General features: G+C 53.3%; 1 protein-coding gene across 3 annotated transcripts in view; it reads right to left on the bottom strand.

Moving 5' to 3' along the window:
• ARNT2 (aryl hydrocarbon receptor nuclear translocator 2) overlaps positions 1-16,817 on the bottom strand; it is a gene marked incomplete at both ends in the record, with an annotated part of 188,741 nt that overhangs the window by 22,058 nt on the left and 149,866 nt on the right. For all 3 annotated transcript variants that reach the window (XM_079699491.1, XM_079699492.1, XM_079699493.1), the window contains 3 exons: positions 686-809; positions 2,107-2,179; positions 12,203-12,354. In XM_079699491.1, the coding sequence (XP_079555617.1) occupies positions 686-809; positions 2,107-2,179; positions 12,203-12,354 (349 nt within the window). The remainder of the gene's footprint in view (positions 1-685; positions 810-2,106; positions 2,180-12,202; positions 12,355-16,817) is intronic.

The following is a 16,817-nucleotide window of genomic DNA, read 5'->3' as shown; positions in this document are numbered from 1 at the left end:
ACATTAGAGATTAATTTGAGATTCTTTTTTTTAAATAAATTTATTTATTTTTGGTTGTGTTGGGTCTTCATTGCTGCATGCGGGCTTTCTCTAGTTGTGGGGGCTACTCTTGGTTGCAGTGCATGGGCTTCTCATTGCGGTGGTTTCTCTTGTTGCGGAGCACGGGCTCTAGGTGCGCGAACTTCAGTAGTTGTGGCCCGTGGGCTCAGTAGTTGTGGCTCATGGGCTCTAGAGTGCAGGCTCAGTAGTTGTGGTGCACGGGCTTAGTTGCTCCGCGGCATGTGGGATCTTCCCGGACCAGGGCTCGAACCCGTGCCCCCTGCATTGGCAGGCAAATTCTTAACTACTGCACCACCAGGGAAGTCCCAAGAGATTTTTTTTTTATAGGGACATGTCTTTGTCTTAATAAAACTAAATTCTACCATGATTAATAGAGCTCATTTATTCCAATTCCTCAAATTTTGAAGATGAGATGTCACAGGCCCCAGGTTGGTTGCCCCAGGTAATGGGTAAATGAGAGGCGAGGCCAGGAGTAGAGAGGATCCACTGGGACCCCTGTATTTGGTGCTACTTTTCTACTCTATAGAAGTCGCTGTAAATTCACCCTCAAGGGTGGCTGCCTCCAAATGGCTGGACGGCGACTATAAACCCCACAATCTCACCTCAGCATCCTTTGGAAACTTACATGCACTGATTCCTGCAAACATCTCGGCAAACCGCGGATCTCTTTCCTGGGAAAAGATTGAGTCTGCCTTTTCCACAGACTTCCCGGCCTCGTGAACCCCGGCTGGTAGGTTGGAGACAGGAACCTGTTTGCACATGAAAACACAAGAACATCCGGCGTGTAAGGTGCAGGGTAAACGCTCCCAGCGGTCACCTGTTTGCCTCCACCAGATCCCCCTCCCTCAGAATTGCTGGCATCTCAACCTTCGGTGTTGTGTAGGGCAGGAGCTTTTCTGTACAGGAAAGTCAAGAACAGACGGGCGGGGGTGTGAACGAGAGGTCACAGAAAGGTCCCTGGAGTCCCACTGATCACTTGGAGATAGATAAATAAAAATAATCAACCTAGTCTAAATATCGGGAAAAGTGAACATAAAGTTTAATTGGAGAGAGAGGCCAAATACCAACACAAGCTGCAGTTTCTCCCGCAGGGGGGCCTGGGGAGATGGAGAAGGAAAGGGGACAGGGCAGTGAAGTGGGAGACGCAGGCTGTGACTGGACAAGTGTGCTGAGAACAGAGGGGCTCAGACTAAAGGCGGGAGAAGCAGCGAGGAGGCTGCAGGGCTGACACAGTTCAAAGCCGTGCTGGCTTAGGGTTAGGGTTAGGGTTAGGCTTAGGCTTAGGCTTAGGGTTAGTTCCCACACAGCCTCTGCATCTCAGTACCAGTAAGTCCCCTACATACGAACGAGTTCCGTTCCGAGAGCATGTTCGTAAGTCCAACTTGTTCGTAAGTCCAACAAAGTTAGCCTAGGTCCCCAACTAACACCGTCGGCTCTCTAGTACTGTACTGTAATAGGTTTATCATACTTTTCACACAAATACTACATAAAAAACAAACAAAACATAAAGAAGACCTTTTTAATCTTACAGTACAGTACCTTGAAAAGTACAGTAGTACCAGCTACATCACCGCTGCTTTTACGCTTGCTTCCGGGCATCGTGGGCTTGAAATAAAGATACTGTGCTACTGTACTCTCTACAGTACTGTAAAGTACACAAAAGCACAGTCACTTGTAGAGGACGCACGCATGTGACAATGTACGCCAGACAGGTGAGCTAACTTCCGTGACTGGACTTGCGAATGCACGTTCGCATCTTTGAAAGCTCGCAGCTTGAAGGTTCGTATGTAGGGCACTTACTGTGCTGGCTGACCGCGTCTCCTAGCGCTTCCTGTTTTACACTCTTCACGGCTCGGCTCGGCTCTGCATGGAAGAGTCACAGCCGACCCCCCGCCCCACTCCGGGGACCAAAATGCTTTCTGCAGGGTGGGTAGAGGGAGAGACAGCACCTCTTGAGCTGAGGGGCTCAAGCTAAGGATAGGATTTAGTCCGCAGTCCTTTGGTTGGAGACAGTTCCAACTGGGAAAGCGCTTTCCAGAAATTCACCTGCGGTAAGTCGTAGGATGACAACCCGTCTCTCTGGTGCACCTCCAATTCCGCCTGCTGCTGCTGAAGCTGCCTGGGAAACAAGGAGTCAGCAGTCACGAAGAAGAGAAGTGGTGCCGACGGGGCGGAGCCACAACTGTCCCCGCTCCCCAAGGGCACAGACGGCAATGCCCGATGGATCTCTAAACTGTTCTCAGTTATGACTGATTTCATTATTTGTATGTCCCAAATCAAGACCCCAAGCCTTGTCTTTCAAGTGTAGGCTGCCAATATTTAGGAAATAAGTTTTGATTTATGATTTCATTTTATGCAGGGTAAAAGACACCAACACTAAAAGAGAAAAAAATTTAAGGCAAAATTCAGAAAAGCCCAACGATGCTGTTGGCTTCGGCCAACGCTTGCTTCCCTGTAAGCTGGTAGGAGGTGACATCATCCCATCCAAGTCTCACACTAAATTTTCACAGTGGTTACTTTACCCCACATTAAAATTAGGAGACAGAAGTCGAAAGAGGCCAAGTGGTTGTCCCAGTTGGCTGACCAGCAAGTGGCTGTGACACGACAGAGCCAGGATCTGACCTCCCGCGTCTGACCCGGCTTGTTCTGCTCTCTGCATGGTACCGGGATGCTTGACTTGGGAAAGCAAAAGACTACTTAGAGGGAATGGTTGCTTGACATTTTAAAGTATGGAAACTGGGTTACTTTCAAGGCACAGTGAGTCCTGCAGCTCAGAGCCTAAAAAAGGGGCAGGATGACCCTTAAACACCAACAAGGATGTCAGGCAAAAACTTACGGGCAAATTGCTGACAAAAATCAGTCCCCCACCCTTGACCATGCATCAATTTAAAGGACATGAACAGACCATGCAAGCATAAACAAATATGTAATATGCAATATGTATACATGTAACATGTATACACATATAACAAGCAAGTAATTAGGGAAATATTTTCACCACTAAAATAAACAAAATAAGTGCAAATTAAAATAACCTCGAAGTATAATTTTTCACCTACTAAGTTGGTAAAAACATGCTTAGTGTGGTGGCTTGGCGTTGAAACCACTCGGCTCACACCCTGTAGGAGAAGCATGTGTGGATACAATCTTCTTGGAAAGCAGTACGGCGACCACATTAGGGGGTACGGCCAGGGTCACACCCTTCCCTTCCAGGTGGTCCCCCTGCTGCTGGGGTTTCTGCCAAGGAAATGATTCAGGGGCAGGAAACAAGAGCCATCCACACAAAGCTGGCTGTAATAGGGGAGTGGCTTGGTAAACTACGTATATTAATTTGCTGAGGAAATCCTCCACGGTCACCAGCAGTGGCCACTGTGAAGACCGCCTGGAAACACCAGAAGGTGTGATAAGAGCGTGTGGAAAAGTTCCGCACGAAATGTTACGGACGCTATGATTACGGCTACAAACGTTATGTCCTATGTGGGTGAACAAGATTTGGAACATGGAAAAAAATATCTTAAGTGCTTGCATTAATTGGACAGATTTTCGTTTTCACTATTTCACTATTTTAAGGCAAGAATGATCCTAGGGGGTCCCTTTGTGTATCTTCGGACATCAAGCTTTTCTCATCCCTGGCCACGCCCTGGACAGGGAGGTAGCAGGACCGCTGGAGGGACGGCTCACAGATTCCCCCCCGCCTTCACTCGGGGTGTGAGGTGCACGGAGAGCTCACTAGATACTCCACGGGGAGGAACGGAGGGGTGGGCTGGTGTGGGTCGGCTCAGTCAGGGGAGCAGGTCCCTGCAGAGGGGCCACTGCGAGCTCGCAGCGGGGTAACTGCAACCTGAATCAGCAACCGAGGATCTGGAGGGCCCCCCTCGGAGGAGCGGTGTAGTTGGGCCAGGGGGAGGGCAAAGACGCCGGCATCCACTGTGCAACCGCCCCAGCCCTCTGCTACGGCTCTGCACTCACGCAACTCAACGTTAGCCTCACCGTGAGCTAACACTCGAGGTAGATATTTTAGAAACTCCCTTTACAAGTGGGGAAACTGAGGCCCAGAGAGGCTACTGGGCTGCAGAGACTGGATGGCGCTCTTGAAAGGGGTGATCAAAGAGGGTGTAGGGAAGGGGTTACTTGGCAGGAGTGGGTCAGTGGTAAAGGAGACTCGGCTTGGATACTGAAGAACCCCTGGGCTAGCAGCAGTGGCGGGGAAGCCCAACTCCCCCCCGGGCTGAAGGGGCAGGGGGAGCCGGCAGGGATCAGCTGCCTGATGACGGATGCGGCCTCCGCTCGCCTTGGGAGGTGGCCGGCCTCCTCTCACCCCACGGTCTGCAGTCTGTCCCTCCACTGGCTGGACAACTGGAAACCCTCTCGTTCCTGTCCACAGAGTTCAACGTTGGCCCTTCCCAGGCACATAGCAGGGCAGAGGGTGGAAACAAGGTCTCAAAGGGCAAACACGAACGTCAACACAACCGCCAGGCTGGTAGGTGGTGAAGACTGAGAAAGAAGAGACTTTCTAACTCCGAGCGCGGAAGCATTCCTTTTCCTGACTATTCTCAGCAACTAGGAACGGAATGAACAGAGGGGTCTGGTCCCCAGCTCCCCAGCTGGATCAGTTCCTAGTATTGATCCATCATCTCAGAAGGGCCACTGGCCAGTCTCTGCCCGACCGCCACCGTCCTGGGGAGCTTGCTACTTTCCGAGGCAGCCTGTTCCATTTGTAGACAGAAACAATATAAAAAGTCTGTCCCCAAAACAGCCCAAATCTACCTTCCTACAACTCCCAGTTTGAGTTCCAATTCTGCCCTGGAGAAACACAAAATAACTTGAATTGTGCTTCTCAACTCTTTTTCTCAGCATTCAAAGAGATGTACGGTCCGAACACTATTCACTCCTCCAGCCGTGCCTTTCACTTGGTGCCCCTGGCATGTGTGTCCCCTGTAAGGGAAGACATCCTAGAAAAGGACCCCCGTTGGAGGACCCAGTGAATAGTTTATTTGGAACTAAGCCCGGGTGAGCCATGTCTGCAGTGAAGTGTGCTGAAATGTCTACGCCAAGCTCTGTGCCAGGCACTGGAGAGAGGATGATGATTCAGAACCTATGTGGTCTCTGCCCTTGGGGAGTTGACAACCTCCAGAGGAAAACAGACAAGTTGGCAAGCAATTGCGGCATGTTGAGTTAAGGCCACGACACGGCAAGAATGAGGTTCTATCTGAGCACACAGTATGTCTTCCCACCTTGGTGTGAGAGCCCAGGGAAAAGGTTAATAATAAAACCAGCATCCTGAGATTGCCCACCAGGCAGTCTAAGCCTATGTTTGTAACACCAGGAAACAGGAGCACTAAAAATAATTTTCCAAAAAATGGACATTTCAAAAACATTTTAAAGAATCGATATAATCATCAATAGAAAAATCACAACTTTCTATGTTTTCTTATTCTTACTTGACAGTTCTGTTTTCTTTTATTTTGATTTACATCTTGAGGGCACCCTCATCTTTCATTTGCAGGGCCTCTAAAATCCGAGTGTAGTACCCAGAGCCAGTACTTCGCTACTGTTTTCACATCTCTGCAGAAGTCCCATTTTACAGATAAAGAAATTGAGGTGCAGTGACACAGGTCTGTGTGGTGCACACAGGACTCAAAGCCAAGTCTGTCTGGTTGCAGACCCCGCACTCTGTCCCGCAGGTGTAACAGGAACCATCATGTCACGCCTCCCATTCCAGAGCTGTGGGCCCCACAAGACACCACCTTGAGCCACCAGGTGGGAGAGAAAAAAAGAACTGTGCTTTGGGATTTTTGGAGCAGTGAACACCCCTTCATGGCGGGAATCCGTGGACCACCCTTTCTTCCTTTCACAAGTTGCCCAGGGCCCAACCTTCAACCCACAAGCATTTTTCTGAGAAATAATGACGACTCCTACCTTGTGGCTCAGCCCTGGTGTCCAGCCCAAGCACAGAATCTTGGTGAGTGGGCAGTTGTGCTGCTGTGCCTGGCGCCTGGCCGTGGGGTGAACAGGGCAGAAACCCAGACCTCTCCATTCACCCTGCTGTGTACCCTGGGGCTGGTCTGCGATGCAGGGAAGATGGGCTTCTAATTTGCACAGAAGTGTGGTCAGGGCCTGAGGTGTTACGATGGGAGTCTGTTCTCAGCTCTGTTGCTCTGGGGGCTTTGAGACCACAGAAAGCAACTTTCACCGTAGAAGGAAAATAAAGTCTCAGGCTTGGTTGGCAAATCCCAAGGATCCTAACCTCACTCCCCCTGTGGTCCGGACATCAGATTCTCTGTCCTGGCCTTTGGTTTCCGCTTCCATCGCCGAGTGCATGGGGAAGAAATGCTGACCTGCAGGCTGCCCCATCCTGAGAAGAGGCCAAAGGAGCTTTCTCGGACATTTCACGGCAACGGAATAAAAATAAACCTTGGTGTGCTTGCAAATTCCAGAGAGGGAGAGACACGGCAGCTCGGCTGCAAGCTGACTGACAGTGCACGGGAGGGACCTGAGGGAACCGGGCTCCCACTGCCCCCGACCGCTGCCCCCTGCCCCCTGCCCATTAGCTGGGGGACTAGAGCTGATGATTAGAAACCAGACGCATCAAGCCCAGGCTTCCTGTCGTGTGGCCTCCCTGCATGGGAAGGCGCAGGATGTTGGGCAGATGCTGTCAATTTATCTCTGACGCTCCCAGAATGGAGGTTTTTTACTCAGCCTGAGTAAGTGAGCAACCAGCCATTAGGGTGGCACTCGGGGGCAGCATGGGATTGCACCCCTGGGTGTAACTGGAATCCAGCTTGGAGCCATCTAGGGGCTGCGCAAGCTCAGCTGACCAGAGCGAGGCTAATAATACCCACCATTGATTGAGCGCCGTCTGCATGCCCATTGTGAAGGACTCTGGGTGCCTGTCAAGGGGTTTGGAACTGTTCTGATCAGGGACAGGGCGCAGTGTGAGTGTGATTTTAGAGAGATGGCGTCTGGGGCCGGATGGAAGGCAGGAGGAACCGGTCAGGAAGGAGGACGGATGCTCGCCCAGGAGATGGCAAAGGCCTGGATGGGGTCATCGGAGAAGGGGCCGAGGAGGAGAAGGAGGGCCAGAGAGGACCCCAGACGGAATCTGTGGGCTGGTTCTCTGCCAGGTTGTCTGTTGCAGGTGGATGAGAGGGCAGGACCCAAGACAAGTCCCAGGATGGGGCTTGGTGACAGGGTGTTTTGGCCCCTTCCCCTTCTCGAGGTTCTGCAGAGACCAGGAATGACACCTTCCCTGTAGGTCTTCTTTGCTTCCTTTTACTCCCTGCTCCCACATCCTGCCAACTACCTGCCAGGTGGGCTGGGCCCGAGACAGCCGTCCCTGAAGACGTGGGGATGGACGGCGGGCCCTGAGACGCCCACCGTGACTATGGGCGTGGTGGAGTTTCAAGGACACACCTACACAGGCACAACACGCAGCTGTGGTTATGAAGACCTACAGTGACTTTGTAAGGGGCTGTCACACAAACAGGGCTCAGACCCAGCAGATGCAAAGGGCTGCCTTCCGTCCCCGCTAAGGAAAGCACAGCACCTGGGTCGTGCGAATGACCCCTGCACCAAGACGCCCACGGCTTGTCTACCTGAAACAGTGTCGATCACTAGACACTAAGACGTGGGCACGTTTCAAAGTGGCGCCACCAGTGTGTGAAATGGGAGTCTGTGTTTCCTGGACTTCGTTCCATTTTCCTGCATCGACGTAACAGGAAAATAGGCAAGGGTGACAAAGAGGCCTTCTTTTCAGCAGCTTCAAATGCTAACCATTAACACTCCATTTCCCTGGGAAGTTTCTTTTGGATGCTCTTGACTGAATGCAACTGGGTTTGAAACTCCCCACCACCCCCTGCCCCCCGCCCTGCAAGCACAGAGCATGTAAGGACCTTTCCATAACGAGTCTGCCTACTGCTGGCGACGTTTAGCCACAAATTTGAAGCAGGGAGGATCGTTCTCATGACAGTTGTCACTGCCCTCTACTGTCCACAGTAAACATTTCCTACCATCTCTACCCACTGAAGACCTTTCGGTCCAGCAGACAGTAGTTCAGGCCTCTGCTGTGAGCCCATGTGCCGAGGGACATCGTCACCCCATCTAACCTCAGTGAGCTGCCAGGAGCAATCGTCCTGAGAAGAGATGTAGGGACAGCCCTGGGGACAGAATGTTCTGTTTTGTCAACGATGTCTGACTTCCAGGAAAATAAATCAAAACCTCTGCCTGTGACTGCTTTTAGGAGGAAGGACTTCACTTTCCTTCCAGGCTCTGCTGCAGCGCTACCTGCTGGGGATGTTTTCTCAGAGGCCCTGTGTGGAAGCGTGAATTCTCTGTCTCCCCTGTGCCCTCATGACGGCGTTTTTACCTGTCCCTCCCTCCTGCTGCCTACTTCTCATGCTCTCCACGTGCTGGGAGCCTTCTGGGGGTGCGGGGTGGTGGTGCTGCAGAGACCAGAACAGAGGCATCCTGAGTTTACTGGACGCCTGGCACAGTGTTCAGTGACTACCCACTGCATTGAACTGAGTCGCAACAAGGCACGCGACCGTGATGGCTGAAGCTTGTATTCATGTCAGAAGTGAATGAATGGTGAAAAAGGTAAAACTACCAAAAACCCAAAAAAAGGGAGCTTCAGTCTCTTCTTCTGCCCTAAGTCTAGAGGACTCTGCCTGGTCCCCAGCCTGGGACCATGCTCTTTACTGCAGAGGGAGGCCCGCACTTGAGCAGCTTCAGTGACAGGTGGGCTGTTCCTGCCACACCCTCAGAGGTTCTCTCGCAGCAAGCCACAGACATCAGGCACCACACACGCAGCAGGCGTGGGGCAGGGAGGCAGGGATGAATGGAAGGGAAGAGGGACAGGATCGTAGCAGGAGGCACCTTGCACTAAGAGCCAGTCAACGGGTGGGCATCAAGAGGGTGGGGGCTTCCCTGGTGGCACAGTGGTTGAGAGTCCGCCTGCCGATGGCGGGGACACGGGTTTGAGCCCCGGTCTGGGAGGATCCCACATGCCGCAGAGCGGCTGCGCCCGTGAGCCATGGCCGCTGAGCCTGTGCGTCCGGAGCCTGTGCTCCACAACGGGAGAGGCCACAACAGTGAGAGGCCCACGTACCGCAAAAAAAAAAGACAAAAAAAACCAGGGTGAACGTTCCAGGAGAGTGCCCACAGCTCAGAATGCGTGGCCGGCCTGCCCGTTTCCACGGCTTCGGGCACAGGCAGCTGGCAGGGCTGGAGAGGGGCCGGGACAGGCAGGGGGAGCCTGCAGATGAGCTGTGGCTTGAACAGGTGCCGAGCAGGTCTGTTGCTCTCTCGCTCATTTCAGCCTCGTCCCCTGGGGTTCCCACTGTCCGTCCCTGGCTCCAGGTCAATGAGCACACCTGTTACCTTCATCCTAGGAGCTCCTGGAGGTCAGGCCTGTGTCTCACCTCCACTTCCCCTGTGTGGAATGAAGAAGGAGCCATGGGATCCTGAGCCCTGCCCGTCTGACTCTTCCTCCTGTTTCTTGAGATTCACCATTTTCCCCAAGGCCAGGGCGGGACATAGGCCTGGCACTAGCGGGTGCTGCTCGGCTCCCTCTCCTGCCCAGGTCGGGGGAAGTGGGAGAAGCAAAAACCCCTCCATTTGACTGAGTTTATCAAGCAGTGACTAGACAAAGTCAGTTATTAAAACATAATAACATTATCTTTTTGCATACCTGGATCTACAGCTATATTTACTCCTGTTATTCTCACCACCAGCAAAGTCCTGACTAGAATATGGAGGTGTAAGAAGAATCAGAATCAAGTAAGCCAAGGGATAAGATGTAAAGAAAGAGGAGTCGGGACTTCCCTGGTGGCGCAGTGGTTAAGAATCTGCCTGCCAATTCAGGGTAGTTGGGTTCGAGCCCTGGTGCGGGAAGATCCCGCATGCCACAGAGCAACAAAGCCCATGCGCCACAACTACTGAGCCCGCACTCTAGAGCCCGTGAGCCACAACTACTGAGCCCATGCACCACAACTACTGAGCCTGCACGCCACGACTACTGAGCCCATGCGCCACAACTACTGAGCCTGCGCTCTAGAGCCCGCAAGCCACAACTACTGAGCCCATGCGCCACAACTCCTGAACCTGTGCTCTAGAGCCCGCGAGCCACAACTACTGAAGCCCATGCGCCTAGAGCCTGCGCTCTGCAGCAAGGAAAGCCACGACAATGAGAAGCCTGTGCACCACAACAAAGAGCAGCCCCTGCTCGCCGCAACTAGAGAAAGCCCACGCGCAGCAACAAAGACCCAATGCAGCCCAAAATAAATAAATACATAAATTAATTTATATTAAAATAAAAAAAGAGACAAAAAGAGGAGTTGGCCAGACAGTCTGGGAAGAATGACCAGTGAGAACGAGTTATTGATGGGGTCCCTGGTGGCTGCTGGGCAAGCAAGTTAGCAGAGCTGGGTGCCACAGCCAGGCTCTCGGGGGTCAAGAAGAGATTCATGGGGAGGGGGCTCCAGTACAGACAGGTGGCAGGGCCAGCTGGGAGGAAAAGCAAGGAGGATTGGCAAGACAGGGGTTTTCCAAGATCAGGAAGCCATGTGCCTAGGTGAGGGCCTGGGAGGGAGGCTGTGGCGGGACTGGACGAGAACCCAGGGGCCACGGGAGACAGAGGATGCACTGGGAGCTAGAAAGCAAATGGAGGGCTTGGCCCTGGAGGGAGAAGCCAGCAGAGCAGGAGTGGAGGGGATGGAGACAGACCCCCACATGAACAAGGAGAGGTTCACGCAGAGAGCCCTGGCTTCTCCGTTCGCTGGAAGGCCACACGATGTGCGCAGGGTTCGAAGGAAGCGCGCACTTAGCGGATCTGGGGCAGCCCATAGAGAACAAGCCAAGAAACCCGAGCAGCGGCAGCAGGTGGCAGAGGGGTTGCGCCGCTTCCAGAGCATCGGTACTGACTGCTGCAGACCCCACCGCCCAGAGCTGCTACTCCGCCAGGGCGATTCACACACACTGTCTACCCGCAGGATCCGAGGCCAGGGTGGGGGGGGGCGTTCTGTTATTCTCCCCATTTTACAGATGAGAAACTGAGTCTTCAAAAGAGCAGGTGGCTTGCCCAGGTGGGAGCTGGGATTGAAACCCAGGTCACCTGTCCTCTGAGGGATCTTGTGTGGACCCACCTGTCAAGCTCTGTGCCTTGTGGCCTAGGAGCAGGGCCAAAGCCGAGACACTGAGGGTGCTGCCTGGAAAGGAGGCTGCTTTGTGGGACCCAGATGGGAACCCCCAAACCCAGGGAGCTGGGATATGGCAATGGAGAGCCCTGAGGGAGGCCAGGAGGTCACGGTGAGTGCCCGGAGGCATCAGTGCCCAGGGGGGCTGTTAGCAGATGAGGATGGGGAGGTGGCCAGGGTGGGAACAGACTCCACGGACTCAGTGTTGAACCTGGGAAAGTGGAGGACGGCAGTGCACTGACCGGTACGGGGAGCCACGGTGACAGTTTCACCAGTCAGCTCACCGCGTGTCCCTGAAGCCTGCAATTCCTCCCCCACACCTCAGCATCATTTTGCCTTTGTTCCTGTTGGTTCTCTGGACTTCTATTTCCTCGAGAGGAAGTCCAGAGAGGAGGTGTGACCCGCCTGTATCTAGGAGCCGGACCTCATCCAATCCTCACGGGAGCCTGAGAGGAAGGTGTTATCACCCCTTCCACACGTGAGGAATAAGGGGACACAGCAGTCAAGATCACACGGCTGGGAAGTCGGGGGGGCCGAGACCGGAGCTCGGGTCTGTGTGTTAACATGCGTGGGACACAGCGGTGGTGACGCCAGCAAAGATCTTGGGAGGACTGCGTCAGTGATCAGGCAGAAGAGAAACCACGTGTCCCGGGGGCGCCCACCCCCACGCCGCCTGCCCCGACACCCTAGCGCTGCCAAGAGGCTCAGCCTCACTCCTCTGCCCCCGGCTTCAGCAGGACCACGAAACCAGGTCAGGCGGCAGGCACACGGCGGAGGCACGAGGAAGCCCCCAGCTCTGCCCTGCTGGGCTCTGCAGAGGAAACAGCATGGGAAACCAGAGCACCTCGAACCGACGGAGGGGGAGGGCCATGGGGGTCATCGCTCAGCGCTGGGGTCTCACACCTCGGGAGGGAATTGAGAAGGGGGTCCCGGGAGGGGAAGGTACATACTTGACATTGGTGTTGGTGCAGATGATGTACTCGATCTCATCAGAATAGGGGTTCTGGAAGGTGAAGCTGCTGGTGCGGATTAACACCCACTCCCGGTTCTTGGTGCGGAATCGATACATGACCGACAGCACTTGGCCTTTCAGCTTCACCACCTGAGCAAACATTTGGAGAAGGAAGTCAGCGGGAGGAGGGATGGTGCCAGACAGAGGAGGGGGAGGCAGCCAGCGGGAGCTCAGGACAGGAGCATCGTCGCCAAAGACAGGCACGGAGGGAGGGTCGGGGTGGGAAAGAGCGGTCACCTGACGGGAGCCCTCTGTCCACTTCCCCTGTGAGGCAGGGCACTGCATTTAGGTTGTTCTGTCGCCACCGTGTGAGAAACCAACTAGTCAATGCCCACTTGATATCAGAACGTTTCAGCGTTTACAAATCAGATCATGAAAACTCTACACGCTGGAGGGTTTCCCTTTTTGCCTTGGCTGCTAGGGCGCTCTGAGTTTGGTGCCAGTGCTCCCGTGAAGTAAGGCTCTCATACTCAGCTATGTCGTGACATTGTATTCATGGGTTTATTTATTCATACCTCTCATTAAGAAATTCTTAAACTCTGTTTAACATTGTAGATTGGATTAAATATACTCTCTGGGAGAAGATAAAATGAAATAACTAATTTCTATGCATTATCTATTTGTATGCATGTATCTATTATTACCCTTTTTTTTTTTTTTTTGGCTGTGCTGTGTGGCATGAAGGATCTTAGTTCCCTGACCAGGGATCGAACCCGTGCTCCCTGCAGTGGAAGCGTGGAGTCTTAATCAGTGGACTGCCAGGGAAGTCCCTCTAGGATTACTTTTATGTTGCAGTATGGTTTCCGGAATACTTCCAAATGTAAACCCTCACAAGAACTAGGTGAGGTGGGCTTTACTATTTACAGAGGATAATGCTGAGTGTCACAGAAATAAAATAAGTTGCCCAAGATCGGACAACTTTGGTGGAAAAGCTGGGACAGGAACCAAGATCTTGCTTCCAAACCACAAGTGTGTTTCAGCGAACACACGGCTGGCTTTCCTGCTCTGTGCAGACACACACGATCTATCACAAACTGAAACCCGGAGATGTAGAGGCGGGCGGGCGCAGGTGCAGAAGGCGGCAGTTCTCAGCTGAAGCAGGAACGTGAGGAAAAAGGACACAGATGGCTGGTGCGTCTGGGCCTGGCTGTGCTCATGCACCCAGGACAAAGCAAGGCAAACAGGAGCGCCCCCTCCTGGCCTTCAGGACGGGAAGGCCCCAGGCCCTGGGCAGCGGGCCGACCCGACTGCAGACCATAGTGTGACCAGAGATGAGAATGGGGACCTGGTCCTAGGGGTCGGGGAGGCACTTGTGCTTTATTCCAGGTTGGACGTCAGGGACTCCTCGGTCACCGAGTCTCCCCCACCCTCAGCCCAGGGCCCGGCACAGAGCAGGCACCTCAAGCACATTTCCTCAGCCGACCTGATGCATCTTTGGCCCCATGTCCTGGGCTGATGCAGCCGGGGCGGTCATCCTCTTTCTGCGCCACCCCTGGGGAGCAGGATGAGATGAAACCTGAGGGTGCTGGGCTCCCTGGTGGGGAATTCCACATGATAAAGAAACCAGACCAAAAGCGCAAGGAGGGGAGACCCTTCCTGACACCTCACGTGAGGGAACAAAGCCGTGGGGTGAGGCCAGGCCGGGCGCTCGGGGGTGTCTGCCAGCCGGCCCGCAGCCACAACAGGAAGCTGGCCAGAGGTCAAGGCCACGTGCCCCTCAGGTCGATATTCTGAGGGGTCCTCCTCTGAGTCTGCACAAAGCACACGGGACACAGGCAGCGCCCCCGTCGTGAGACCACGTCTTCCACACTCTGAAGCTCGCGGACAGAGCCTTTTCATGTTTCCTCTAACCAGGATGCCCGAGATGGTGTGAAATTTTTTAACTCCATGTAACCAACACTCCCAAGGCACGGCCTGTGTGTAAGCTCAGCCCTTGGAGCTGCGGCTAAAGAGCCGAGGGAGGGAGAGCAGCCCTGCATCCGCCTCGGGGCCGACGTGCAAGCATCTTGTGCATGTCACCTCACGCAGTCCTCACAGCAGTATTTTGTGTAACTGGAAACTGAGCCTCAAAGGAGTTAACTCTCCTGCCAAAGCCTTATGACTAAGGAGGGGCAGAGACAGGATGGGATCCCAGGTCTACCGGACCCTGTGCCCCTTGTCTTTTCTTGAATCGCTACAGCTGAGACAGAACACTTGTCCCCAAAGAGCTTCTCACCTGGCACAGGCAGGGCAGGTGCATGGGTAACTGTAACTCAAAGAGAGCAAACACCGCTACAGAAACATAAGATTGAGGCAGGAGATAGATGGGCCCCAGGCTGAGCAGCTGGAGTTTGCCCCGCTGTGGGCAGACGTTCCAAAATAGCAGGAGCGAGAGACAATGAGCTGGGCCCTGCCCAGATGAGAGATAAAAGACCACATATTCTTCATCCTCGAAGTCAAGGAGACCTTCCTGACTACACACGTGCAGAAAGGCTCCTTGGAGGTCAAAAAGGAAAGGGGAGCCACCCCGTAGTAGGTGATGTCAACCTACCCGTCGGCCTCTTCCCTAGAATCCACCTTGGCTAAGGGATGCACGCACACATGTGGGAAGACCCTGACATGAATCAAATATGGACTCAGAACCAGGCAAAGCAAGACGACTGGACAAAGGAAACGGGAAGAAATGCCCCCTATAAGTGATTCTCTGAGCCCACCCATGTGTCTATCCACACGTACTCTTTTTCCTCCTAATGGACATTTTACTTGTTTCACTACTTTCTGTCCCTGTGGGATTCTTTTCTGCAAAGTTGAAGGGCCAGGGCCTTGTCACTGGCCACCGGTCTAGGGGCTAGGATTTGGTGCTCTCACTGCCGCGACCTGACCTCAATCTCTGGCCGGGAACCGGAAGCCCTGCTTCAAGCTGCTGCAGGCCGAGGCCGCCTGAGATCAAGATCAGGGGCCACAGGTTACCAGCAAGTCGAGGAGACAGCCTTTCTCAGGCTCCAGAAAGGGTTCCTGGAGGGAGATGGGTTTGGGTAAAATGCTGGCAGGTGAACACGCTGCGCCTTCTGGGGAGGGCTCTCCTGGCAGAAGGCGCAGCGTGAGCAGAGGTTTGGGGGCGGGGAGACCTGGGGTGCGATGGGGGATGGGACTAGGCACTAGGTTAAGGCAGTGTGGGTATCACAGTCCAGGCCTGGAGACCAGGCTGGTATGTTCAACTGTGCCTTATTCAGGTGCGATGTTAGTGTCCCAGATCACAAAGGCCACGCATAAATCCAGCCTAGCCCAGCTCTTCCTGAAAACAGCTTTACTCATCACCACCACCACTACTGCCACCGTCACCACTGAAGGCATCTGAGCAGAGAGAAGAAGGAACCTGCCTTAAATCTCACTGGGTTCCACTCTTTCATCTGACTTCTAGGTCAGCTGGGATCCCGAGAGGGAATCCAAGAGCAGACACCAGAGCGAACTCAGGATTCCCAGCCAACCTCACAAACCAACCTCAAAATTCCTCACAAACTCGATCCCACTCTAAGGTCTCACGTCGTGGCCATTCAAATACTCTTGTTTAAATCCAGAGTTCAAGGGCTGACTCCGAACTGACATAGCCTCCTTCGTGCTTTTGCAAAAACAAGGCACTTCCCTTTATCAACATTTGTCCCTCACCCCGACCACTGGTGGCTAGAATCCAAAGAACACAAGCAAGGGGCCCAGGCCTGGCGCTCTCCAGGATGTCCTTGTGGCTGCTGCCTGCTGCCCGCTGAGCCCTGTGACCTGCCCTGGCTGCCGGCTCTAGGGCGTGGCTGCTTTGGCTTTGCCTCCTGCCTGAGGAATGAGGTGGCTGCTCTCAGAGCGAGGGTTACTTAAGCCAGATACCAGGGTGGGATCAATGTTAAATTCCTTCTTTTTCTTTTCAAATCTCAGGGGTGCTGTCAGATGGTGAGGCCGGTGTGGGGCTTTGGTGATGGGGATGGATGCTTTGGAAGGAGGCAGGCTCCACCCCTAGCTCTGTTATTGCCTTGCTGTGTGAGTCGGGGCAGGTGACTGAACCTCTCTGAGTCCTGGTTTCCACTGCAAAAACGTGGGGATGATAATATACTGTGAAGGATTGAGGATCATACAGGATAATGTATGACAAAGGGTCTGGCTGGTTACCAACAGTGATGGGGGGAGGTCCCATCACTGTTAGAGCTTCATTTCCATAAGAAAATGAAGCCAACTCAGTCCAAAGAGGACGATGCTAGACCACACAGTTTATAATAATTTCCACATATTTAGCAAAGACGGCATAAGAGATATACTATAGCAGTGTTTATTGGATGTTTAACCATTCTGATTCCACATTTTTTCCAAATTGAAAGTCACCTGCTGTGGGTGATGATCCATTTAGACTACTTTATTAAGAGCATCCACATGCAAACACCATAGCCAGTGGTGGAGATGATGGTGAAAAGCACAGATGTGGAGCGTGCCCACAGGGAGCTTGTGTTTTAGTAGAAGAGACAGGAAAAAAAAAAAAAAAAAGGAAATCAATGGACAAAGAAAACAATTGAAAACTGGGACAGTTGCTGTGG

The sequence above is a fragment of the Hyperoodon ampullatus genome, assembly GCF_949752795.1.
Source record: "Hyperoodon ampullatus genome assembly, chromosome: 3".
Taxonomy (NCBI): domain Eukaryota; kingdom Metazoa; phylum Chordata; class Mammalia; order Artiodactyla; family Ziphiidae; genus Hyperoodon; species Hyperoodon ampullatus.
Note: the sequence above shows the minus strand (reverse complement) of the source record. Positions and strands in the feature narration are given on the sequence as shown.